A 27,872-nucleotide genomic window follows, 5' to 3' on the forward strand; every position below is an offset into this window, starting at 1 on the left:
CCGTTTGGACCCCGCTCCATAAGACAAGGGTTAATGCATCAATTTCAATTTTCTACAAAAGTACAAAAATATAGAGAGTCCAAACTTACATTTATTGCATCAATTTCTCATTGTATCATATAAGTAGGCAAAGATAAGTACAAAAGTACAAACGTACAAAAATAAAGAGAGCCAAACAATCCAACACCCCTTGTGTCTTTTTCTTGGTATGATCCAATGTTTGGATAACTAATTAATAGAGCTCATCCGTCGAATGCATTTTACTACTTTGAAATCAGAAATTCGACGGATCGGTACGCGACCCGGGGAACTATACCTGACATTACCGTATTCATGTTCGTTAATATCCGGGTTAGAATTTGTCTTCAGCAACCCTTGCTTGTCGTAAATGGCGGCTAATGGGATTGGGTGTTCAGGCTCGCTGACTTGGTTGACACATGTCATCGTATCCCAGTTGCGTAGATTCATGCTCATGATGTCGATCACTGGATTGTCTGGTCCAGACTTGATTATTTACAGACCGATGCCATATAGCTGGAATATTGCTGAGTGCGGCGTAAAACAACATACCAACCAGCCAACCATGTTTTCTAAAAATCTCAGCTAAAAACAGAGCCCACTGAAAAATTCTGACCATGTGTTTCTGAATAGGTGAGCGGCATGTGTCACAAACACATGCAAAGGCAAGTCAACATCAAGACATCATCTTGGTCACTGATCAAGTTTGGTCAAACAATTCCAGCTGGTGTTGAAACGCCGATGCTACAGCTAAAGCAGCTCTTGACAAGCCCTTATCTTCACTGCTGATCAACAGCATGAGCATCGATCTGCGCAATTGGGAACCGATGACATGTGTCAACCAAGTCAGCGAGCCTGACCAACCGATCCCCGTTAGTCGCCTTTTACGACAAGCATAGTCGTTGTTTATGACAAGAATGGGTTGCTGAAGACCTATTCTACCCCGGATCTTCACGGGTCCTGTCAGTCAAGACGTGATGAGGTAATTTTACGAAGATGTATTGGGCACAGTCGGTTTCTCATGACTATCTGCTGAAAACGGATGGAGATAGACCTCCTTTATGTGTATCTCTTGCGATGAGGTGTTCACCATCAAGCATATACCACTTGACTCTGTGGACTTTTCAAATGTAGGGATTCACATTATGAAGCGATAAATCTGAAAGATCTGTTTTCCCAGGTGAGGGGGCATCTCGTTAACTACCTGAGGGAACAAGGACATGAATGGTATGTGCACAGGTAAAATATGTCATAAAAAAACAAACAAGCGATCATCTGTGTAATGTTTAATGCTTAGACATAAATTGCACAAAGCCGTGAAATACATATGCACAAGAAAAAATTATCTTGTTTATTTCTCTGAGAAACATTTTAACTCATGACCTTATTCTTTGAAATGCTATTTTTAGAACTCACTGTGTGAGGAGTCCATTATCATTCAGGAAGAACAGTGGCATATTCTCATGTATGTGTCATCAACCCAAGAGGCATTTGGTTCCAACTGCTTGCCAATAGTGCTTGCCCCTTAACACGTTGACTGCCACCCGTGTATACTCGTAGTATCAATGCGTGGCCGAATTTGCTACTACGAGTAAAAAAATAAAAAATCTCGTAGCTTCATCAATGATATTTTGAAACAGGTTTCACATGTTGTCAAAGCAGGCACAAGAAGCAGTTGTCTCCAGGAGTCTTTTGTTTCTTGTGCCTATTTTGCCAACATGTGAAACTTGTTTCAAACTACCACTAGATAACTCGTAGTGGCACATTCGGCCAGAATTGATACTACGAGTATACTCGGGTGGCAGTCAACCTATTAAACAAAAACTAGAATACATACTACTCAACTATTGATAAGGATAGCAAGAGATATTTAAACACACACTTGACATTCTGAGAATGGAATTTGTGAATAATATCCTTATCAACAGATGAGAGTATATGTTGGTCGGACAAGCAATAGCTTACCTATCCTATCTATCCCATAATATCACCCTTATACCCTACTTAACTATATCAACATATACAGCAACAGTCTTCCCAGCTTTCATTCAACTTATGAAGGAATGACAATTATATACTCGAGTGGGTGAGTGAGTTGTTTTACGCTGCACTCAGCAACATTCAAGCTATATGGCGGCGGTCAGTAAATAATCAAGTCTGGACCAGGCAATCCAGTGATCAACAGCATGAGCATCGATCTGTGCAATAACCGATGACATGTGTACATGTCAACCAAGTCAGCGAGCCTGACCGCACGATCCCGTTAGTCGCCTCTTCCGACATGCATGGGTTACTAAAGACCAATATTCTAACCCCGACCTTCATGGGTATATATATTCCCAATAATGCAAAAGTTACATCCATACATTTTTCCGCAATTCAGACAGGGATGTATATTAGCTGTGCCATACTGCTTTTCGTTTCTAATATTTTCTAACTGATAGCATCATGGATCGGCAAAGTAAATGTCTCCTCAACACAAAAGCAATTGGACCATCTTATTGCTATGGATATGTAAGACTCCATTCAGGTATGTGAGTTACAACCCACGGAGATACAAGTGGATCATATTCACTAAACATGATGAATATTTTAGAGACCAAAGTATCGTGAGTCCCCAAAGAGTGTTGGTCTTCTCTATCAGAAAAAGAAATTGTATCTTTTGAACTGATGACTGATAAAATATTGGTAAGACCTTTGGGAACACCTTAATCTTATTTCAAAGTCATATAAATTGCTCAATTGAAAAACAACTGATTTTATCTTCCAATTGTGAAGTTCTGCAGTTTGTTTTGAGTGTTATACCTAAGTAAGTGATGTTTCAAATCATCATCAGAAATATTGTCACTATGACAACAGAGTTTGAAGCTGTCATGGATGGTCATAAGTGCTAAATCAGCCATCAACCATTTTGCCAACAATCAGTAACAACTGTTCCATCCTTTGTGAGTGAGTTTGGTTTTACGCCGCTTTTAGCAATATTACAGCAATATCACGGCAGGGGACAGCAGAAATGGGCTTCATACATTGTACCCATGTGGGAAACCGAACCGGGTATTTGGGTCTTCGGCATGACGAGCGAACGCTTTAACCACCCCCCATTCCATTTAACATACATGTCATATATTTTCAAAAATTGACACATAATGTGACATGAGTGAGTGAATATGGTTTTACGCCACTTTGAGCAATATTCCAGCAATATCACATTGGGGGACACCAGAAATGGGCTTGACATATTGTACCCATGTGGGGAATCGAATTTTTGAAAACAGCTGACATGAAAATACACCATCAAACATGTATCTTCAGTGGGCTTTGACCCACATATTGCATATCAATAACATGCTTATTTAGCAAAGACTTATTCAAAGAAAGATACAAGGTTCCACCCCTGTCATATGTTTATGAGAAGAGTTTCACAGTGTATTTAGTATTTAAGGGGCTTCAGACAATTTCACAAGAAGCAAACAGGATACATTCCTTGCGTACAATGTCTAGATCTGTACATTTGCATAACAGGTCCAGATAATGAAAAATTCGGACAAAAATAGACCAACACTTTTTCAAATTCTCAGTCAGTTGCGACATAAATGTTTGTGGGAGGTTAAACATAGTGTTCCCCAGAACACTACCTTCCCTTAAGTATCCTGAATGCCCAATTCTTTTATATTATTATAGTTATTATGTCATTCCTTGTGTTGTATAAAACCATAGCTTCTCTGGTACTAATAAAGTTGATGATGGTAAGAAATTGTATATTCTGTGTCAAGTGTCCTTGGTCAATGACTGCTACATCCTGCCACATAGCTGATGGTTCTCCTGTGTAATGGCTGACTGACTGACTGAGTTTGGTTTTACGACGCTTTTAGCAATATTCCAGCAACATCACGGCAGGGGGACACCAGAAATGGGCTTCACACATTGTACCCATGTGGGGATTCGAACCGGGTCTTCGGCATGAGGAGCCAACGCTTTAATCACTAGGCTACCCCACCGCCCCCCTGTGTAATGGGTGTCAGTGGTGTAATACAGGTAAGATTGCTCTCCTCAGCTAGTTGTCATGAGATTCAAATAATCCCCAAATATTAGCTGAGTTAATCTACTTAACAGCTGAATATGGTTACATCACAATTATAGTCTTATTCTGAAAATTATGCTTATTATTACATAAATAAATTCAATTTACAAACAAAGTGAAAAATCAGTTTCTCTAGAAGCACGTGGTAATCATCATCATCGTCACCATCATCATCATGATCATCATCATCATCATCATCATGACTTGGCAAGATTAAACATTGCAATGACAAATGTGGAATAACTGCAAATCAGAACAAATCTGAAAGGTCATGAACTGTTGTAAAAAGTCATTTTACACTATCAAAAAAGAAAAGGCCTACAAGCACTGTACAAGACTAGTGTCACAATAAAAGACGGTTCAGACAACTGGTTGCCATTGGTTTGAAGTTGTTTTACATACACAGCATGCATGATAAATATAAACCTGCACCCAGCGACATATACAGCGTATACACAAAGGGCTATTACAATGGGAATCATGCACACAGCCAAGTCATTAGGGGGTTGGTCATTTATTATAGAAGGCAGTGGGCGTAAGGAGGGTTGTCATGAAACAATTACAGTTCTAATTTTTTAGAAAACAGTAACAATGCCACTTGTATGGCACTGAGCTCTATGACACACAAGCATGCTTTAAGCACATTATTGACATTTTTATCCTGGTTAACTCAAGTTGCCTTTGAGACACTAGAAGATTAATAGACTTATCCCACCGGGTACCCATTCACTGCTGAATAAACGGAAGCATTTTTTAATAAACTCACTTGCCTCTAGAAATTTATTTAGGCCCTTTGTGGTAGTTAATAATGGGGGACATGAAAAATGCTGCTGAAATTAAGGGACAACCATCCCACCTGCAAACCCAACCCTATAATAAATGACCAATCCCTCAGACGAGATGCTAAGACAAGTGCCTTTAAAAACAGGCAAATGAAAAAAACACAAATATAAGATTGTTTCCCAGTGTACGAATCACAGACATTGCAACCCCTGCCAGATGTGAAATGTCCCACGCTTATTTAAAATAATTCTGAACATTCTCAAAAGATCCGGTTTTATGGAACAGTGCTTGAAATTCAGTTACAAAATATTGAGGAATCCCAGTTTATGAAACAAAATTCAACTTGGAGACTCTCCAGATAAAAATGTATGTACTCCAGAAAAAATCATGGACCTTAATTACATTTAAACACTTGGGGAAATACAAATGCCTTAAGTACTTGTGCCTTAAAGAAGAAACCATCCATGTGGCATTGTGGGAAAATTTATCAAAATTAAACCACAAAAATGTTGACATGAAATTTGAAATATTTCTCAATTAATAACCATCACGCATATCACACACAGGTATCAATACGGATTCTATTTACATAGATATATGTATACAAATATATCCCAGACATCATACAGGCTCACTGCCATATTATCTGTAACAGAGTGTAACAGTAAAAAAATATATAAAATAAAGTCATCACAATTGCTGCATCCTCAGCCTCCACAGATTAAAATAACATTTGCATATATACAACTTCATCAACCCTCACCTGGTCAGGTGTACAAAACTGAAACAGGTCGTATTCACTACAGAGATGAGTGTCTGATAAAATATGCATCTTGGTATCATTATTGTGTTCTGCACTACAGCTGTTCGTTGTTCAATAGGGTTCTGACATCTCTACTAAAACTGTGTATTAGTCTACAGTGTTCTGACGTCTCAGCTACAACTGTGTTTCAGATTACAGTGTTCTGATGTCTCAACTACAAGTGTTCTGATGTCTCTACTACAACTGTGTTTCGGTTTATAGTGTTCTGATGTCTCTACTACAAGTGTTCTGATGTCTCTACTACAACTGTGTATTGTTCTATAGTGTTCTGATGTCTCAACCACAAGTGTTCTGATGTCTCTACTACAAGTGTTCTGATGTCTCAACTACAAGTGTGTATTGGTCTAACGTGTTCTGATGTCTCTACTACAACTGTGTATTGGTCTATAGTGTTGTGATGTCTCTACTACAACTGTGTATTGGTCTATAGTGTTCTGATGTCTCTACTACAAGTGTTCTGACGTCTCTACTACAACTGTGTATTGGTCTATAGTGTTCTGATGTCTCTACTACAACTGTGTATTGTTCTATAGTGTTCTGATGTCTCAACTACAAGTGTTCTGACGTCTCTACTACAACTGTGTATTGGTCTATAGTGTTCTGATGTCTCTACTACAACTGTGTATTGGTCTATAGTGTTCTGATGTCTCTACTACAAGTGTTCTGACGTCTCTACTACAACTGTGTATTGGTCTATAGTGTTCTGATGTCTCTACTACAACTGTGTATTGTTCTATAGTGTTCTGATGTCTCAACTACAAGTGTTCTGACGTCTCTACTACAACTGTGTATTGTTCTATAGTGTTGTGATGTCTCTACTACAACTGTGTATTGTTCTATAGTGTTCTGATGTCTCTACTACAACTGTGTATTGTTCTATAGTGTTCTGATGTCTGAACTACAAGTGTTCTGATTTCTCAACTACAACTGTGTATTGTTCTACAGTGTTCTGATGTCTGAACTACAAGTGTTCTGATGTCTCAACTACAACTGTGCATTGGTCTACAGTGTTCTGATGTCTCTACTACAACTGTGTATTGTTCTATAGTGTTCTGATGTCTGAACTACAAGTGTTCTGATGTCTCAACTACAACTGTGCATTGGTCTACAGTGTTCTGATGTCTCTACTACAACTGTGTATTGTTCTACAGTGTATTGTCTCTACACAACTGTGTCTATAGTGTTCTGATGTCTGAACTACAACTGTGTATTGTTCTATAGTGTTCTGATGTCTGAACTACAAGTGTTCTGATGTCTCAACTACAAGTGTGTATCGGTTTATAGTGTTCTGATGTCTCTACTACAACTGTGTATTGGTCTAACGTGTTCTGATGTCTCTACTACAAGTGTGTTTTGGTCTACAGTGTTCTGATGTCTACAACTGTGTATTGGTCTAACGTGTTCTGATGTCTCAACTCTATAGTGTTCCTATGTTCCATCAGCGACAACCAAGAATACATCAAGTGTATTAACCATGTAATGTTCCAGTGCTCATGTGCCACTCTACCCACAACCATGTTTTCCAATGTCTCTGACAATAACCTGACAAGCATTCTCTACACTATAGCTGTGTAGTGGTGGGTGTAATGTGGGCCGTCTTAGCCTTGAAGTTTGCCTCTACAAAAGCACCTTTGCCCCTGTGTGTGGTGAAAGGGTCGGGATCAGGTACACACATGGGTCTGGCTAGCCCGATTGTTTTAGATTCCTTCACTTTCAGCCTTGCCTCCAGCTTGACCCGCTCCTCCTCGGCAAGTCGTAGCTTACTAGTAGCTTCCTGCAACACAGAGGAGACCAACTGTCAGGAACCAAGAAACAACTAATTTTTGGCATGTTGAGGGCTGATAAGTTGACATTCTGTTGGGGACTGGGATTTTTTCGTTTACATTCCTGAAAATCAGGGGTGGAAATAACTTTAAAATTGCTAGTGTACTCCGGTACAGTGGCGTTTGTAAAATCACTTGCCCTGATGATTTTTCCACTATACCGGCCGTTTTCTTGTTGATTCTTTAAATAAACAACATAATTAACATTGGAAAGTCAACTGGACACCGGTACAGTGTAATATACAAATTTGCTTGCCCGACAGAAAAAAACGCTGGACTCGGGCGTTAGGGCAATGGGTTATTTCCACCCCTGAAAATGCTCTGATACTATTTTGTACTTGGACCATTCCCTACATCCCAGTACATCTGTAGCACTCAGCCCAGCTCCCTGCATCCCTGTACACAGACCTGTAGTAGTGCTGGGAATTGGTTGAAATCTCATAATTGATGACTGGTTCAATTCAACTGATCTATCATTGAAAAAAATTGTTAGCATCATTTTTAGTATTTTCCTTTTAAGGTTTTATTGCAGATAAAATTAAATACAAAACATATGCTTCTCTGTTTCCTTGTTTTTATTTAATAACAGCGTAAATACATTTGCAAATTTCAAATCAAATTTAAATGAGGCAGCTTGCTGCTTTAAATGAATGACGAAAATATAATGAACATAAACTTCCTGGAGTCTTTAAGAAATCTTCAATCATGACTTGTCAATAAGTGAAGTGAGTTCTCTCAGAACACACGTGTTCTCAGGCTCTAATAACTTATGAACAGTAGGCAATAGTTACGTAATAGGTCAGTGGTCACTGCAACCAATCTACGATTATTTCAATTAATCGGAACACCACTAAAATGTTGTAGTTGGTTGGTTGGTGTTAAACGCACACTCAGCAATATTCCAGCTATATGGCGGCAGTCAGTAAATAATCGAGTCTGGACCAGACAATCCAGTGATCAACATCATGAGCATCGATTTACACAAATGGTATACGATGACATGTGTCAACCAAGTCAGCAAGCCTGACCACCCGATCCAATTAGTCACCTCTTACAACTAGCATTGGTTGCTGAAGACCAATTCTAATCCGGATCTTCATGGTTCTAATCAGTAGTACCGGTACTCACCAACAGCTGACTCTCTGCCTGCTTCCCCTCCAGCTCCAGCTCCTTCAGCCTATCCCTGGCCTCGATGAGCTGGTGATCGGACTCCACCCGGGCCTTCTCCATCCCGGCCCGCTGTCTTCGCTCTTCCTCCAGGAGCTGGTCCTGCTGGTCCTTCAGCTTCTCCAGCTCCGTCCTCTTCTCAAACTCTTCCTCCAGAATCCTGCAACAGCCACACCAACCACATCAAGGGGGGACCATACCCAGGAGGTGTTACCATAGATACCAGGTACATGCATCAGTAACTCTGACCCATCACATGCTATTTGTCTGGAGCAAGATGCATAATAATTTCTGACATCATTATTTGTATAAAAAGCAAGCTGTATATATGGATGCATAAACTTATCCTATGAAATAATATGACAAATATGCTCTGAAATAATTCATTGCAAAATACATCTTTTCTGTTCCTAAAAAAATAATATGTTTTAATGTTGATTAAGTTGATATGCCTGTTATTCTCAGCTGAACTAGTTTCGATTTGGCTACATACCAATCAAGATACAGGACTCTGACTTAGTCAGATGTTTGCAAGAATCAGATGGCCAGGTAAATAGGTAACTAAATTCCATGATTTATAAGCAGTTATTAAATACAAGTACATATGAATTATACAGACACACAAACACACTAAATGCTGTACTATTAATAATATGCATCAATTAAAACATCAATATAATCAACAGATATATACATTTTACATGTCATTCCTTGTTTTTAAGACTTGTTTTCACAGTTATTTATTTATAAGTGTGTATTTCCATGTCTGTAACATTCCATGAGTGTATCAATCCATGTGTGTATCAATCCATGTATCATTCCATGTGTGTATCAATCCATGTGTGTATCATTCCATGTCTGTATCAATCCATGTGTGTATCAATCCATGTGTGTGTGTACCAATCCATGTATCAATCCATGTGTGTATCATTCCATGTTTATACCAATATCCACGAGCCCATCAAAGTGTATCATGTCTATACCAATGTATGTGCATATGAATCCATGTGCTGTACCAATCCATGTATCAATTCATGTGTGTATCATTCCATGTCTATACCAATCCATGTGTGTATCAATCCATGTGCGTACCAATCCATGTGTGTATCAATTCATGTGTGTATCATTCCATGTCTATACCAATCCATGTGTGTACCAATCCATGTACCAATCAATGTGCATACCAATCCATGTATCAATTCATGTGTGTATCATTCCATGTCTATACCAATCCATGTGTGTACCAATCCATGTGCATACCAATCCATGTATCAATTCATGTGTGTATCATTCCATGTCTATACCAATCCATGTGTGTACCAATCCATGTGTGTACCAATCCATGTGTGTACCAATCCATGTATCAATTCATGTGTGTATCATTCCATGTCTATACCAATCCATGTGTGTACCAATTCATGTGCATACCAATCCATGTATCAATTCATGTGTGTATCATTCCATGTGTATACCAATCCATGTGTGTATCAATCCATGTGTCTATCAATCCATGTGTCTATCAATCCATGTGTGTATCATTCCATATCTATACCAATCCATGTATATCACGTCTCATTCCTTGTTTCTCACGTATCATGTATCATTCCACTTCAGTCTCATTCCTTGTTTCTATCATTCCATGGATGTCTTTAATATTTCATATGTCTGTCATTCCAAAATGTGTTATCCCATGGAAGTGTATATCATGGGTGTCTCCATTCATCAATTTGTCTGAGGCATTATTTGTTTGCTTCATTCCATGTGTGTCTGTATCACTGCATGTGTGTCTGTATCACTGTATCACTGCATGTGTGTCTGTATCACTGCATGTGTGTCTGTATCACTGTATCACTGCATGTGTGTCTGTATCACTGCATGTGTGTCTGTTTCATTCCAGGCTCTCATGCAATGAGTGTCTGTATCATAAGATGTTATTCATTTCCATAATGTTAAACAAAGATACAAAATGCCGTAAATACAGGCCACTTTTCCAAATATATAAATATGAAACAGATATAAAGTATAAAATTATCAAAAATATTTTCCCACCCAAGAAACAAAGACAATACTATATAACTACAGCACACACACCAATACACACAGTTTCCCAAATCTACCCATTACGATGAGGAATGTGTGTTTAATCTACATCAGTGTGCAGTAACAGTTACACAACGGAGGCATATTGTCACACTGCTTCCTCCTCCCTTTCTTCCTCATCTCCTCCACATTATCCAGCTCATCCTCCACCTCCTCCAGCTCCTCAAACTCTCGTCTGACTCGGCGACGACGCCGGGGACGCGGAGGTACCTCAACAAGCAGACTCTGACCCACCTCATCCCTTCCCCTTCTCCCAGACTTAATGGGCAGAGGAACAGCTCCTGGTGGGTACCTGGCTTGTAGGTTGCGGACTATCTCCTCGTCCCGCTTGGCCTGGCGTTCCTCCTCAAGGAGCTTCTCCATCTGTTGTCGTATCTCCTCTAACTCTTTAAGCCGCTGCTGTTCTGCTTCTCGGAGCGCTGCCTGCTCACGAAGCTGTGCTTCAATCTCAGCTCTCGCCTGCAATGAGATTGTGAAGTTGCTGAGCAAATATGGATGCTAAATTAATATCTTCAAGCTCCAAAATAATCACACGACAGGGTATTACATTCAACTGGCCTCCTGAAATCAAGACAGGATCTCATATGAGCAAAGTGAACGCAGTCCAGGACTTTAGCTACTTGTCTGAATCCCAAGTCAATGTGTTATTTTATGCTCTGTCACTCTGTCATCTCTCTATTGTCACTCGTCATTCTCTCATATTCTCATTATCAATCTTTTGTCCCTCTCAAATCACTCATCACTTTCCATATACTCACCTGTCTCTCTGCCTCCAGTTCTTGAAGCTGCTGTTCCAGAAGGAGCCGATCTCTGTTGTTCCTCTGGAACAAAAACAGTCGTAGTTCAGTCAAACTTTTAGATGTACCTAAATAAATATGTATACATCTCGGGGCGGTGGGGTAGCCTAGTGGTTAAAGCGTTGGCTCGTCACGCCATAGACCCGGGTTCGAATCCCCACATGGGTACAATGTGTGAAGCCCATTTCTGGTGTCCCCCGCCGTGATATTGCTGGAATATTGCTAAAAGCGGCATAAAAAACGAACTCAGTCAGTCAGTATACAGCTGACAGAAGTTTTAGTTGACCGATAGGGATGATCAGATATGTCATCATATTCTTATAGAAATTTGACATAATCAGAGAACCTGTATTAAAATCCACTATCATAGGTCTCCCCAACCTGTATTGCTGGAATATTGCTAAAAGCGGCATAAAAAGCCTCAGTCAGTCAGTATACAGCTGACAGAAGTTTTAGTTGACCGATAGGGATGATCAGATATGTCATCATATTCTTATAGAAATTTGACATAATCAGAGAACCTGTATTAAAATCCACTATCATAGGTCTCGGCAAAGACGTATACTCTGACATGCCTTGATGCTATTCTGCACATGGAATTGTACCGCCTTTGATGACCGAGCCAAAATCCAGCCCTTAGATGTGAACACTTTCCAGATCCCATACCTCCTTCTCTTCCTCCAGCTCCTTCTGCTGCTTCAGCATGAGCTCCTGCTCTTCCTTCCTCCTCTTGGATTCTTCATCAGCTTCTTTCCTCCTTGCTGCCCTCTCCTTCCTTCTCTCCCACCACGACAACCTCTGGATGGTCTCGTCCCTACTGGCGTACGAGTGGTCAATGGCCTTCTGTATAGCTGGTGACAAGAGAAAATGACCCTGTGAGTCCCTGAGTGTGATCTGTGCTTACATTGATGAAGGGTATTCACTTGCCTTCATAGTATTCCATAAACATAACAAGACATTTCATAAGAATTGTTCATAATGTTGGTACCCCATATTCAAATCTGCATCAAAGCATTATGGAAAGAGACTATGAACACACTGCAAAATGTGTCTAAGAACAAATGGACACCCATGAAGATCCGGTTAGGACTGGTCTTCACAATCCATGCTTGTTGCTAAATGAGTTTCTTGAGAGGCATCTAGAAGTTGGTATTCGAATAAAAGGCAAATATTATGGATGACAACTTCTTCTTTATTGTACACACAACGTTTCTGGGCTATTCCTTTCCCCTTCGTGACAATTCACCTGAAGAAGGGGCAAGGAATAGACCAGAAACGTTGTGTGTACAATAAAGAAGAAGTTGTCATCCATAATATTTGCCTTTTACTTGTTGTTAAACCCCTATATGGACTCATTTGTGTATACAGGGGTGGAAATAACTGTAAAATTGCCAGTGTTCTCCGGTACAGTGGCACATATAAAATCACTTGCCCTGATAATTTTGCCACTATACTGGCTGATGTTCTTGTTGATTTTTTCCATAAACAACATAATTAATATTGGAAAGTCAACTGGACACCGGTACAGTGTGATATACAAATTTGCTTGCCCGACAGAAAAAAACGCTGGACTCGGGCATTGGGCAATTGGTTATTTCCACCCCTGGTATATGCACTTTATTACTACCAGGGGACCCAGGGGAGCTTCTGTCAGGGACAGTGGAGTAGACTAGTGGTTTAAGCGTTCACTCATCAAGTCCGACCACCTAGGTTAGATTCCCAACAGAGGTACAATTTGTGAAGCCTATTTACAGTGTCCCCTGCCATGATATCGCTGAAATGTGTCTACTCACTCACTCACTATTACTATCAATAAAATCAATTCTTCCACACTTTATAGTAAGTTGCAGGTTAAATTATAATGTAAAATTTGATTCCTTCGGTCAAATTCGCAACCACTTACCTAATGCCCAATCCCACCTTCGTTCCATACCCTAACCAACCAGCTCAAATAAGTCTTTATTCATCTGCATTCTTGACTCAGGGGTGGAAATAACTTTAAAATTGCTAGTGTACTCTGGTACAGTGGCACATGTAAAATCACTTGCCCTGATAATTTTTCCACTATACCGGCCGTTTTCTTGTTGATTTTTTTAAATAAACAACATAATTAATATTGGAAAGTCAACTGGACACCGGTACAGTGTGATATACAACTTTGCTTGCCCGAAGGAAAAAAACATTGGACTCGGGCGTCAGGCAATGGGTTATTTCCATCCCAGTGACTATGATTAAAAAAACAGGTGTAGCAGTCAAACGTTTCCAGTCATCTTGTTTATAAGTCAATGGTGAACAAGGCAATCATTTCGAAGTTTGAAATAAGCCATTTGGAGTTATTATTTATTCATGTGAAATGAACACACTGAGTAATAACTTCACAGTTGGAAAAATTCCCAGACCAACTGTTTAATAATATATTTATTACCAGCTAACTGAGAACTGTGAGACAGCTGTGCATGGCAAAATGTCATTCCACATTTGTCATTAATAAAAAAATTACTGCTATTCTTAGTGAGAGTCCATTTAGGTCTTGAAAACACTTCACAGCCAAGATGTCGCTGAGTCAACCAACAAGCCACACATGAAGATCCGGGTTGATGTTTAGGCTTGCTGATAGCTAGACACATGTCATCATATCCCAATTGCATGGATTGATGCTCGTGCTGTTGATCACTGGATTGTTTTGTAGGGACTTGTCAAAAGGTGACTACTGGGATTGGGTGATCTGACTAGATCATTAACAGGCTGTTGTTTATTGCTGAATTAATGCTAAGTCCAGCATTAAACAATAAACAAACATACAGTTAAGCAATAGGGAATAAATCACACACATATATTCTCTTTTATTATAAATATGTTATGGAAAGGAAAGTTAATCGTAAACAATGAGACACTTGTCATCTCAGGTAAATTTAGTTCTAGATTACCATGATTTGTTAAATAATACAAAAAAATAAAGAAATTTGCTTCACAAGCATAAATATGGTTATGGCTTGAATAAAACTATATTTTAGGTGTGACACTATTATATAACAACCAGGGCTCCCTTTTTAGTGCAGCAACATTATAAGTCTGTTGTATACTGAACTACAAAAGAAACATGAGTATTACAAATGTTTAAATTTACATGAAACATGACAGAAGTGGTGTGTATTCTATGCTCAGATAGTCATTCTTGTCTGAGAGTGTTCTGATGATACCAAAGTGGCTGCTGATGGATTCCATACTCAATGCTGAAATGCCTCTCTGATGACTCTCAAGATACTTCACCAAATGATGCAATCCTGCGTCTTATCGACATTATCACAAAACAAGTCTGGTCATAATTAAACATCACTTGTGTCTTCACTTTATGCACTCACATTGTTTTCATTGAATGTTTGCATTGAATGTTTTCATGAGCAAACAATATATTCAATCTGTATATTCACCACAGTATCACAGGTTTACATGATTTGCGTTTCTTTTGGAACTGAGTATAGTATGGGAGTTTAGCACTACAATCACATGTTTCATGACTAATTTTCCTCCTAAGCTTTTGATATCAGTGTTTAACATCTAAAAAAAGACAAAAGTCATAGAAATTTGTTATTGAGATCAAGTATGTTTTGAATAAGTCATCCACTGTTCTTGCATTAGAGATTGCTGATATGGAAATCTAAGCATTAATGTAACTTAATGATATTTAATCAAGCATATCTACCAAAATGAAAGTAGGCAGTTAGAACTATGTGAAACTTACTGATTACAGTCAAAACTATAAAACTAACATTATCATAGAATTACAACAAATATCAACATTTTTACTAGTCACATCAAATTCTTACAAAGCACTGGTGATCATATCTGTTTAATGGAACAAAAAATATGGCACAATTTTAAAACATTTTTAAAACTAATTTGATACGTAATGGAAAGAGATTTGAACTCATATTTTTCTGATTTTTTTTTATTTGATTTTTTTTTGGGGGTGGGGTGGGGGGTTGCCCTTATCTTCTTTTGGGGAAAACTATCATCACCATGCTGGAGGGGATAAAATGGATGTTTTGACATTCTTGAGTTTGTTTTAAATGTCTGCATATATTTCAAGGTAATTTCAGTGCATGCTATTTGTTTTTCTTCAGTTGATTTCTATGTCAACATAGAAATAGTAACTTAAACAATCAAAGCATTCAGGAACATTGTATCCATATAGCACCAATAGACATATTATATCAAAACAGTTTCAATAGACATGTTGTATCAATACATCATCAATAGACCCATTGTATGAAATAAAGCACCAATAGACACATTGTATCAATACAGCCCCGGTAGACATATTGTATCAATACAGTACCAACAGACACATTGTATCAATACAGTACCATCAGATACATTGTATCAATACAGCACCAATAGACACATTGTATCAATACAGCACCAATATACACATTATATCAATACAGCACAATAAACACATTGTATCAATACAGCACCAACAGACACATTGTATCAATACAGTACCATTAGACACATTGTATCAATACAGTACCATCAGATACATTGTATCAATACAGCACCAATAGACACATTGTATCAATACAGCACCAATATACACATTATATCAATACAGCACAATAAACACATTGTATCAATACAGCACCAATAGACACACTGTATCAATACAGCACCGGTAGACTCATTGTATCAATACAGTACCATCAGATACATTGCATCCATACAGCACCGATAGACACATTGTATCAATATAGCATCAATAGACATATTGTATTAATTTAAAACAGCACCAACAGACACATTGTATCAATACAGCACCAACAATGTATCAATATGGTATCAATAGATCCATTGCAGCAGATACATTGTGTCAATACAGAATCTGGAAATCTTATTAAAATGTCAACATCCTGAAATGGAACATAGCTATAGAAGGGTGAGTAGATTGACAACAAACAATCATCAGTAACTCAAACATGTCTTTTAAAAATAAAATAAATCCATTGCCACTCTGTTAGGTCATGCCAACAACACATATCACCACTAATCTGAGAGCTCAGTATCATTGTAAATCATTGTACCTGATATCCATTCATTTCGGGACTTGAGATCAGGGGCAGACAACTCATACTGTTTACCAGAGGTGTGTAGGATGAAACGGTTGGTCTTGGTGCCGATCTTATCAGGCAGGGGCTGGCAGGGGAAGAAAGTGCATGCAACATCAAACAACATTCATGCATTTGGAAACAACATCGAAACAACTCAAGAAAACATATCAAGTAATAAAATGGCAATGTAGCTCACCTTCAGCTAAAACACCCTTTATACTGTTATTGTTGTTGTTGTAACATTACTTTCAAAATTAATTAGTTCAAATTAAAGCAGAGTCCGTTCAGAAGCTCACCTGTAGTAAACCATTCGGTCTCAAACTACAGTTCAAATTAACATGTGTCAACCAAGTCAGCGAGCCTGAACACACGATCCCATTAGTCACCTCTTATGACAAGCATGGGTTACTGAAGACCAATGTTCATGGGTGCAAGACATATGGACTTGAACACAAATGTTTGTGCGTCAGCTTGTTCAAGTCAAAACAAAAGCCAGGTTTCTAGAGCTAGTCTACTGAAATACATGTACTATGCCCGAGTATGCCCTGATGTCAAGTGTCATGCGTGTAACAAGGGCTTTCTTTAGTTTAACATCTTTCCTTATGACGCAGCCAGTGAGTGAACATACATGTACTATGCCCGAGTATGCACTGATGTCAAGTGCCATGCGTGTAACAAGGGCTTTCTTTAGTTTAACATGTTTCCTTACGACGCAGCAAGTGAGTGAACCACCAGCCTTCCACCATCTGGCCAGAAGCTCTATCCACGAGACCATGGAGGCGGTAGCATCATTTAAAGATGACATAAGGTATGTTTGCTATTAAATTTTGCCAGCATTATCAGTGTCAGCAAACCAGTGAAAATCCAGGTCAGAATTGGTCTTCAGCAGTCCATGAGGTGAGCAATGGGATCAGGTATATTCACCACAGTATCACAGGTTTACATGATTTGCGTTTCTTTTGGAACTGAGTATAGTATGGGAGTTTAGCACTACAATCACATGTTTCATGACTAATTTTCCTCCTAAGCTTTTGATAACGGTGTTTAACATCTAAAAAAGGACAAAAGTCATAGAAATTTATGTTATTGAGATAAAGTATGTTTTGAATAAGTCATCCACTGTTCTTGCATTAGAGATTGCTGATATGGAAATCTAAGCATTAATGTAACTTAATGACATTTAATCAAGCATATCTACCAAAATGAAAGTAGGCAGTTAGAACTATGTGAAAGTTACTGATTACAGTCAAAACTATAAAACTAACATTATCATAGAATTACAACAAATATCAACATTTTTACTTTTACATCAAATTCTAACAAAGCACTGGTGATCTTATCAGTTTAATGGAACAAAAAATATGGCACAATTTTAAAACATTTTTTAAATTTTAAACTAATTTGATACGTAATGGAAAGAGATTTGAAGTTTAACATGTTTCCTTACGACGCAGCCAGTGAGTGAACCACCGACCTTCCACCATCTGGCCAGAAGCTGTATCCACGAGACCATGGAGTCGGTAGCATCATTTAAAGACGACATAAGGTATGTTTGCTATTAAATTTTGCCAGCATTATCAGTGTCAGCAAACCAGTGAAGATCCAGGTCAGAATTGGTCTTCAGCAGTCTATGAGGTGAGCAACGGGATCAGTTGTTCAGACTCGCTGACTTGGTTGACACATGTCATCATATCCCAATTGTGTAGAGCGATGCTCATGTTGTTGATCACTGGATTGTCTGGTACACACTCAATTATTTACAGATCGCAGCCATATAGCTGGAATATTGCTGAGTGTAGTGTTAAACAAAAAACAAAAAGTGTGAGCAATTCACATGCACTACAGAAAATACAAGCATATGAACGTGTTGGATCTCTGACTATCTCAACATGTCACCAACATGTTGCAGCAGCTATAGACATAAACTATAAAGAAACCAGCACTTCCTTAGCATGCTGGGCCACTCGATTCAGTTGTTACATAACAACAAATAATTACATATAATTGATTTTTGCTCTCGACCCTACTTTACATAATGTGAATAGTCTTTCAAAAGCACAGACTCAAGAATGTGTCACTGTGAGATCCAGTGCAACCTACTTGAGTCACATGTATTGAATTTAGTAATACAAGTTTACAAAGTGAGGTGAAATTGGGTTTAACGTCTTATCCCCATTATTCAATTGACAATGCATGCGTGTTATTATGCGTATGTGCCCATCACTAGCCCAGACTGAAGCTGGTTTTATAGTGCTAGCCCACTGAGATACCATGCCGCAGTGAAGCATGAATACCCCACTCAGACACATGATACTGACTCCGAGCCAACCAGTCCTTGTTGTACCCGTCAGTGTCGAGGGCCAGGCAGGGACCAACAAGTACCATTTAACATCTTTTGGTTTGACGCGGTCGGGGATCGAACCCGCGACCTTCCGATCTCCGGGCGGACGCTCTAACCACTACACCCCGGAGGCGGTCTCAAGTTTACAAGATAAAACTCTTACTTTTCATTGACAATAACATGTTATTATGACTCACATACTGGGGCAGCAGTTAAAGAGGTTTGTTTGTTGTTTAGCCGCGATTCAGTAATATTCCAGCTATATGACAATGGCAAATAATCAGGTCTGGACCAGACAAGCCAGTGATCAACAGCATGAGCATTAATCTATGCAATTGGGAACCGATGACATGCATCAACCAACTTCATTGAGTGCCATTCAGAAGCTTGTATCAGGAACAGGAACGACATTTTATGGATAGACATCTTCTTTATTGCAATGGATATGACGTTTCGGTGAAGATGCTTGGCCGAAACGTCATATCCATTATGACCGCCTCTGTGGTGTAGTGGTTAGAGCATCCACCCGGAGAGCGGAAGGTCACGGGTTCGATCCCCGACCGCGTCATACCAAAAGACGTTAAAATATGGTACTTGTTGGTCTCTGCCTGGCGTCTGCATTAATGGGTACAACAAGGACTGGTCGGCTCGGAGTCAGTATAATGTGTCTGAGTGGGGTATTCATGCTTCACTGCGGCATGGTATCTCAGCGGGCTAGCAGTATAAAACCAGCTTCAGTCTGGGCTAGTACAAGCAGCCGCACATACACATACACACGCATGCACGTTGTCATATGAGCGAAATATTCTCAAGCACGACGTTAAATCCAATTTCACCTCACCTCACCTCACCCATATCCATTGTAATCAAGAAGTTGTCTATCCATAAAAAATTCTTTCTGTTCATGTATCAGCCAAGTCAGCGAGCCTGACCACCCGATCCCGTCAGTTGCCTCTTACGACAACCATGGGTTGCATATGACCAATTCTAACCTGGATCTGCAAGGGTCAGTTTGACAAGGCAACAAGGATGTAACAACAAGCGTTTCTTCACCGAATCCATACAGTGTGTACAGTCTATGCTGGCTTGACCACTTGTGTGAGTGCTGTGTGACGTCCACAACAAACTAATTTTATTCCACAAATTGTGTGAGTGGTGGCGCTACCAGTTGAGGAGGGCATGCTTACCCATTTCATAAACACCTGATGTCACTGATGTCTTGTAATCCATCCATACAATTTTCAACACTAGTTTTCTTTACTCCTGAAAGTGTTTCAGTGAATGATTGAGTTCTCTGTCACAGACGTTTTGCAATGTATCCATACAAAATTCAACACTATTTTCTTTCCTCCCTAATGTGTTTTAGTGGATGATTGAATTCTCTGTCACTAGCAGATTCTTATTAATTCTTAAAGATGTTTCCGCCAATAGAGATGTTTAATGGAGTAATATCACAGCAGCTCATCTACAAGATAACAGATTCACCCTAACAACGAGTCTGGATCTCTCAGAACCATACCATACTCATAGGTTTTACACCATGGCAACCATCAACATGACTGACTGAGTTTGGTTTTACGCCGCTTTTAGCAATATTCCAGCAACATCACGGCGGGCCATCAACATGAATGACTTTGGGCTTGACCTGTGACGATCTGGGTTTGAATTGTCATCAGTACCCCATGCTTGTCGTGAGTGGCGAATAACGGGATCGGGTGCACAGGCACGCTGACTTGGTTGACACATGTCATCATATCTCAATTGTGCAGATCACGCTGTTGATCACAGACTCAGTTATTTACACACAGCCGTCATATACCTGGAATATTGATGAGTGCCTGTTAAGCTTACATATTCTAATGCAACTAAAAATCTGTTCAAAACTCTCAACTCTCAACATTAATCTTGTTGAGAAGCCATCCCTCAAATCATATTATAGAAATGGTCACAATATTAGCCCAAAAGACAATTGAAAATCCATTCCATTGTCACATAGCCATACACTAAGCATTAATAGATCACTACATCAATAACCAACAGGTTTAAACTGAAATAACGGATATAACAAACTGGGTTTCTTTTGTCTTTTCGTTATAATGTGAATAACAACTACGGTTATAACAAGCTAAAATTATCAGTCCCTTCGATTTCTTTACTACAGTAGTTTACTGTTTTATTTTTGTCCATAAAACTAACCCCAAACATAAATTAGATATGAGGAAAAAACAATTGATCTGGACCGAAACTGCAAATGCCTTTGAAATCTAAAACTGAAACATGTTACTGTCGTCAATGGCAACACACCCAAACACTTAATAATAAAGAGGATGCTGAAGAAGCGTCAATATGATGAGGAATAGGAGACATGATGGTAAGATCATCCTTCCAAACAAACAACAATGACTGGTCCCCAGAGGTTCAACTTGTTAGTTTGTTGACAAAGTCTGGTGTTGTACTACCGGGTATGTTTTGTTAGTTGTATCAAATTGCTCACATACAAGTTGTTGAATCAGTCAGTCGTAATCTTGAGTTCATAAGAAGTTTATAAACAAGAGCTATCAGATGATGGTAAATTCAAATCCCATCACCACCACCCCACCCCGCCAAAAGTCCACAAATTTGTAAGAACAAATGCTATGACTGATACCTGATGTTTTTCCGTGCTAAAGCATGGTTACCTACATTTCTTCATATGGTATGCCATGGCAGACCATCTTAGACAAAGCAATGGTAGACCATGGTCATCTCAGAGCTCCAGATAAGATTTAGCTCATGTGGGTACTGTACCCACTGTATTTTTTTGGAGTGGGTATTATGAATTTTGAGTGGGTATTTCATTTTCCGTTACCCACTGCTTTCAAATATGTGCGTATTTCACATATTTCACGTGTTTCAGTCATTTTACTCACCTAAGTATTTTGTCATTGAGTAAGTTTACTCAGCAGGTATGTTCTGCCTTATGTCATACCTAATCAAAACCAACTTAAATATAATGGAAATGATTTCATAAATAATCACTCATCCTGTACTGACAGTACAACACTAGTCCTATACTAACAGTACATAGTCACGATATATGGCTGAAATATTGCCGATGTGACTTTAAATCTTAACTCACTCACTCACTCACTCACTAACAGTACAACTTGATAGCAATCGATGTCTTTTTCATTACGCGAGCGATTTTTATAAATATATTCCGTACGCATTTGTTTTAAACTTTGTGCGTATCTGACATTTTAAATGCGTAATTGGTACGCAACAATTATTTTCCAATGCGTAAATGGAAATTTTCTATGCGTATTTTACCCGGATACGCAGCTTATCTGGGCCTCTGACTGTTACTTCAAGTCCAACTTGAGAGAATTACTATCTATGTTTCAGCCCCCAAACAACAGAAGCTGTTGAGCTAAAATTTGGTGACAGTATGTGTCGGTCAGGGTACAGTATGTGTCATTCTGGGGACAGTATGTGTTATTAAGGGGACAGTATGTGTCGGTCAGGGGACAGTATGTGTCATTCATGGGACAATATGTGCTATGAAGGGTGTCCCCTTAACAGTATGTCAGTTTGGTCACACTATGTGTCAGTTTAATAAAAGTATGTGTTGGTTTGATCAAAGTATGTGTCAGTTTGATCACAGAATGTGTCAGTTTGATCACAATATATTTCAGTTGGTTCGGTCAGGGGATAGTATTTGTCAGTTTGATCACAGTATGTCTCAGTTTGATCACAGTATATGTCAGTCAGGGGACAGTATGTGTCAGTTTGATCACAGTATGTGTCAATTTGATCACAGTATGTGTCAGTTTGATCACAGTATGTATCATTCAGCAGTGTTCGAAATTAACTTTTTTAGCAAGTAGCAAGTACTTGCTACCTGGTTTAAAAATAGGTAGCAAAATCCCTTACCTGGTAGCAGCATTCTTCCCTATTAGTGTTGGGAATTGGTTAAAATCTAATAATTGATGATTGGTCCATTACAACCGATCAACCATCGAAAATAATTGGTTAGCATCATTTATCAAATGTTCCTGTTAGTTTTGTTAATGCACACAAAAAATAAAGAAAAAACATGTAGTAATTTGGGTTTTTTTGCAAATTTTGCATATTTAAATGATGATTAGTATGTTAGGAACACATATTTCCTGGATTCTTTAAGATAAATTCAATCATGACTTGGAACGAGCTTGTACATGTAGTGCTTATGAAATGTAAATTTAATGACACAGACAAAACCAACCTAGTGAAAAATATTGTTAATGCAAACAAGTGTTCCAAGATTGGTCGTGTTCGATTATGAGAAAACATGTTCGATTGCTTGGTCGTTTAGTCACTGCGACCAATCTTCGATTATTTCAATTAATCGGACCACCACAATTCCCTATTGCTGTTAATCCCTCCCTCCCAGTCCCATTACACGGTCTTTAGCCATCTGGAACTGTATTAGGTCTCCTCGCCCTCTCTCCACTCAACCACCACCTGTTCACTATGCCGGATATCCATCAGACATCACCCTAACATCCACAATTTCCTTCTCAACCTCACTTCTGTCTGTACTAGAGTCATGTTATAGTGACTAATTCACGACAGCCATCGTCCCAATATTTCAAAAGTCCAAAACTATGTTGTCAAGACATGTGAGACTTTATTGTAATATATATATGACGCTAACCTGAATTCTTAATCACTACTGTACATCCTTATCACTACCTCATTGTACATTGACTTGTCAGCCCATTAATTATTGTATATGACATTTATAGCCTTAATTGGTCATCCCCCTTGGCCGTGTCTGCCATCACATCAACCTGTCAAGGAAGTGCTATGTTTTTCTATCTGTCCATTGATGAGTCATCGCCTGTCCATTGTTGTTAAAAACTGTATATATATACTTAGTACTGTCACATCTAGACAGTGAAGGAGTACAAGTCCGGTATTCCGACTGTCTGTAGGGACGACCACGAGCAGGAGAATGCCGCTCGTAGGAAACGCCCTGGGGTTCAGCAGGTACTCCGCTCACCTCATTTATGTCTTGTGTATTTGTTTGTCATGTAACTAAAGAAGTTTGAGCTCAACGTATTCCTTCGTTTTGTCAATGTATTGTACGTACACTTCATCTTAAACATGAGCTAATTCCCCAGTCGACATATCTACGCGTTGACAGTCACACAAAATTGGGAGAAAATCTGAACTGGACAGATGTGTTTTCAAATCATTATGATACATTCCAGCAATCTGCTCAATAAAATGTCTACACTGTTTCTCATTCCTGTAAGAGTCGCCATTTACCAGTCCATTACATTCCTGTAACTCTTGAGCAATCGACCAAAATCTGTGAATGGTCTTTCATAGAAAGCTAGGTGAAAAGCAGTACGGATTTTTTTTTTTTTTCTGAGGATTTTTCCATTTGTTTAAGGCCCTTTAAAATTTCTGTTTCATTATTTATGTCTACACATAGTTTGGCTAGTTTGGCTTTAACAAAATCTGAATGAAGCAGAGACTGAAAATGAATTTTGAAAGATTCCATTTTAAAATTATAAGTTCCAACAACAAACTGAGCTGTTTTATCCTTATAACCTTTAGCGATCAAGTCGGAAATAGTCTGATCATCTTGACTGTGACTGACATTGTCTGTAAACCCACCAAACTATACGATAATTAAAATTTTTAGTCATGAATAATTCAAATTTTCATATTGACTGCAAAGAATAATATGATAATTGAAAATTTTAGTCTTGAAATAAATTGAACTTTCGTTTTGATATTTCAACATTTGAAACGAAAACACATACATAAATTACATCATTTAATCAGTTCATATCGTGTTAAGTACTACACTAGCAGAAACGTTTTATCGCGAGCCCTTGCACTTCAGGAAATAGTGAATGTCCATTATTAAACATCGGAAGCAGTAATGTTATACTTATGCGCAGTGCGCGCTGAGTTGACTGGATCTCTGTCGCAATTATGTGCATTTTGCGATGTTTGAGTGACCAACAAAAGCTCCGTTCGGCAATTTAAAAAAATTAAAATACCAGTATCGGTCAGTTCATGAGTGAAAGTGCACAAGTAGAGATCAATCCTTTGAAAATGACGGCTAGTTGGTGAACATAAGCAGTTTCGGTAAAAAAATACTAGGTAGCAAGTTAACTTCTTTGAGAGGCATTTAGAAGTTGGAGCAGTAAGGAAGGACAACAATATATGGATGAACAACTTCTTTATTGCTGTGAGAGCGACATTTCGGTGTAGGTTGTTATCAAGCAAGTTATCATTTGTAGGTAGGTTGGTTCTAACACCGTTATCAAGCAAGTGATAACTTGAACCTACACCGGAACGTCGCTCTCACAGCAATAAAGAAGTTGTTCATCCATATATTGTTATCCTTCCTTAGGTAGCAAGTTGTTGCTACTGTGTTATTATTTCAGGTAGCAAAATAGTATTTTGAATAGCAAATTTGCCACCTCAAAGCTTTTCAGGGGACAGTATGTGTCAGCTTGATCACAGTATGTGTCAGTTTGATCACAGTATGTGTCATTCAGGGGGACAGTATGTGTCAGTTTGTTCACAGTAAGAGTTAATCAGGCCCATTTCTGGTGTCCCCCGCCGTGATGTTGCTGGAATAGTGCTAAAAGCGGCGTAAAACCAAACTCAGTCAATCAGTCAGTCAGTTAACCAGGGGACAGTATTTGTCAGTTTGATCACAGTATGTGTCATTCAGGAACAGAATGTGTCACTTTGATCACTGTGTGTGTCAGTTTGATCACAGTATGTGTCATACAAGGGACAGTATGTGCCTGTTTGATCACAGTAAGAGTTAACCAGGGGTCAGTATTTGTCAGTTTGATCACAGTATGTGTCATTCAGGAACAGAATGTGTCACTTTGATCACAGTGTGTGTCAGTTTGATCACAGTATGTGTCATTCAGGGACAGAATGTGTCAGTTTGATCACAGTATGCAGTCAGTCAAGGGACAGTATGTGTCAGTTTGATCACAGTATGTGTCAGTCAGGGACAGAATGTGTCAGTTTGATCACAGTATGTGTCAGTTTGATCAGTATATGTGTCAGTCAAGGGACAGTTGAGTTTGATCACAGTATCAGGGGACAGTGTCAGTTTGATCACAGTATGTGTCAGTTTGATCACAGTATGTGTCAGTCAGGTCACAGTATGTGTCAGTTTGATCACAGTATGTGTCAGTCAGGGGAGAGTATGTGTCAGTTTGATCACAGTATGTGTCAATCAGGGGACAGTATGTGTCAGTTTGATCACAGTATGGACAGTCTGTGTCAGTTTGATCAACCAGGGATCAGTATGTGTCAGTCAGGGACAGAATGTCAGTTTGATCACAGTATGTGTCATTCAGGGTCAGTTTGATCACAGTATGTGTCAATTTGATCACAGTATGTGAGTGTCAGTCAGGGGACAGTATGTGTCAGTTTGATCACAGTATGTGTCATTTTGATCGAGGGGACAGAATGTGTCAGTTTGATCACAGTATAAGTCAGTTTGATCACAGGTATGTGTCAGTCAGGGACAGTATGTGTCAGTTTGATCACAGTATGAGTTAACCAGGGAACAGTATGTGTCAGTTTGATCACAGTATATGTCAGTTTGATCACAGTATGGTCAGTTAATCACAGTATGAGTTAACCAGGGGACAGTATGTGTCAATTTGATCACAGTATGTGTTAACCAGGGAACAGTATGTGTCAATTCCATCTTCACAAGATAGCTGCAATGAAACATTAACCTCCACTGTGTCGGCAAGGGTAATCAATACAGACACACGACACCAGATCGCACATATATACTTGAGAAACTGCATGCACCTAATCAATAACCAAACAATGCACACTTGGCTGTGTTATCAATGTATTACATAACATTACAGTTGCCATTGCAACACTACTTGGAGACAACACAGTTACAATCGGCAATTGCTTTGGTTTCCTCAACGATGTTTGTCTTTACGCTGTTGTCTTTGAAACATATTATCATAAGCTCAGCCTCATGATATTCCAAAACATTATGTTTACTAGGTTTGGAAAGTTTTAATCAGAAACCATAAACTTTGCGCTATATGGAGATATTTAATTAATTGATTGACATACACCATGTTGACCTATAGACAATAATGGTTTTGTTTGGTAGTGATTATTGAGCAAATTTCTACCTTGCAGAAATTATACAAACAAGACCTGTTATAAAAATCATTGCAATTGTTTGGGTTGGGTTTTTTCATTTTATGAATGCTTTCATCACTAGGAAGATGTCTGCATATATCAATAGCTTTCATGAAAACCTCACTGTTTTGTAAATCTCTGAATATCAAATTTTGAAACAATATATTCTAATGTCCATGAGTCACTTGTCCATGCGTTATGTGACCATGTGTTATGTGACCATGTGTTATGTGACCATGAAGATCCGGTTAGAATATTGATCTTCAGTAACACATGCTTGTCGTAAGAGGCAACTAACGGGATCGGGTGGTCAGGCTCGCTGACTTGGTTGGCACATGGCACAGATCGATACTCATGCTGTTGATCACTGGATTGTCTGGTCCAGACTCGATTATTTACAGACCATATAGCTGGAATATTGCTGAATGCGGCATAATACTAAACTCAATCACTCACATCCAACCATGTGTTATTTGATGGTGTTATTAATGTCTATGCGCCTTTTGACTCCATGCATTATTGCGAGGGATGACTGTATGTTTGTTTAAGGGTGTTTTTTGACTTGGAACTAGTTTGTTGTTTATCAAAGTCTGATATGCCAAACAGAATATATCCAAGCCATGCAGTCCTTAGCTTAACTTGTG

At 38.8% G+C, this 27,872-nt stretch overlaps 1 protein-coding gene and 1 long non-coding RNA gene across 2 annotated transcripts in view; both read right to left on the reverse strand.

Annotated features, from left to right (window-relative positions):
• Nucleotides 1-1,289: 1,289 nt before the first annotated feature.
• On the reverse strand, nt 1,290-6,132 carry LOC124278488. The gene is made up of 2 exons (XR_006899103.1): nt 5,927-6,132; nt 1,290-5,739 (listed from the first exon to the last, which is right to left on the reverse strand). It is a non-coding gene; the product is annotated as an uncharacterized LOC124278488 (long non-coding RNA).
• A 752-nt stretch (nt 6,133-6,884) lies between these two features.
• LOC124278486 (switch-associated protein 70-like) overlaps nt 6,885-27,872 on the reverse strand; it is a 54,892-nt gene continuing 33,904 nt past the window's right edge. The window contains exons 4-9 of the mRNA XM_046714190.1: nt 16,674-16,785; nt 12,259-12,443; nt 11,554-11,616; nt 11,088-11,254; nt 8,657-8,855; nt 6,885-7,479 (exon numbers count right to left, since the gene is read on the reverse strand). Coding sequence (XP_046570146.1) covers nt 7,267-7,479; nt 8,657-8,855; nt 11,088-11,254; nt 11,554-11,616; nt 12,259-12,443; nt 16,674-16,785 — 939 coding nt within the window. The 3' untranslated portion in view covers nt 6,885-7,266. The remainder of the gene's footprint in view (nt 7,480-8,656; nt 8,856-11,087; nt 11,255-11,553; nt 11,617-12,258; nt 12,444-16,673; nt 16,786-27,872) is intronic.

Source organism: Haliotis rubra, unplaced genomic scaffold, assembly GCF_003918875.1.
Source record: "Haliotis rubra isolate DU_JTF1 unplaced genomic scaffold, ASM391887v1 Scf238, whole genome shotgun sequence".
Classification (NCBI taxonomy): Eukaryota; Metazoa; Mollusca; class Gastropoda; order Lepetellida; family Haliotidae; genus Haliotis; species Haliotis rubra.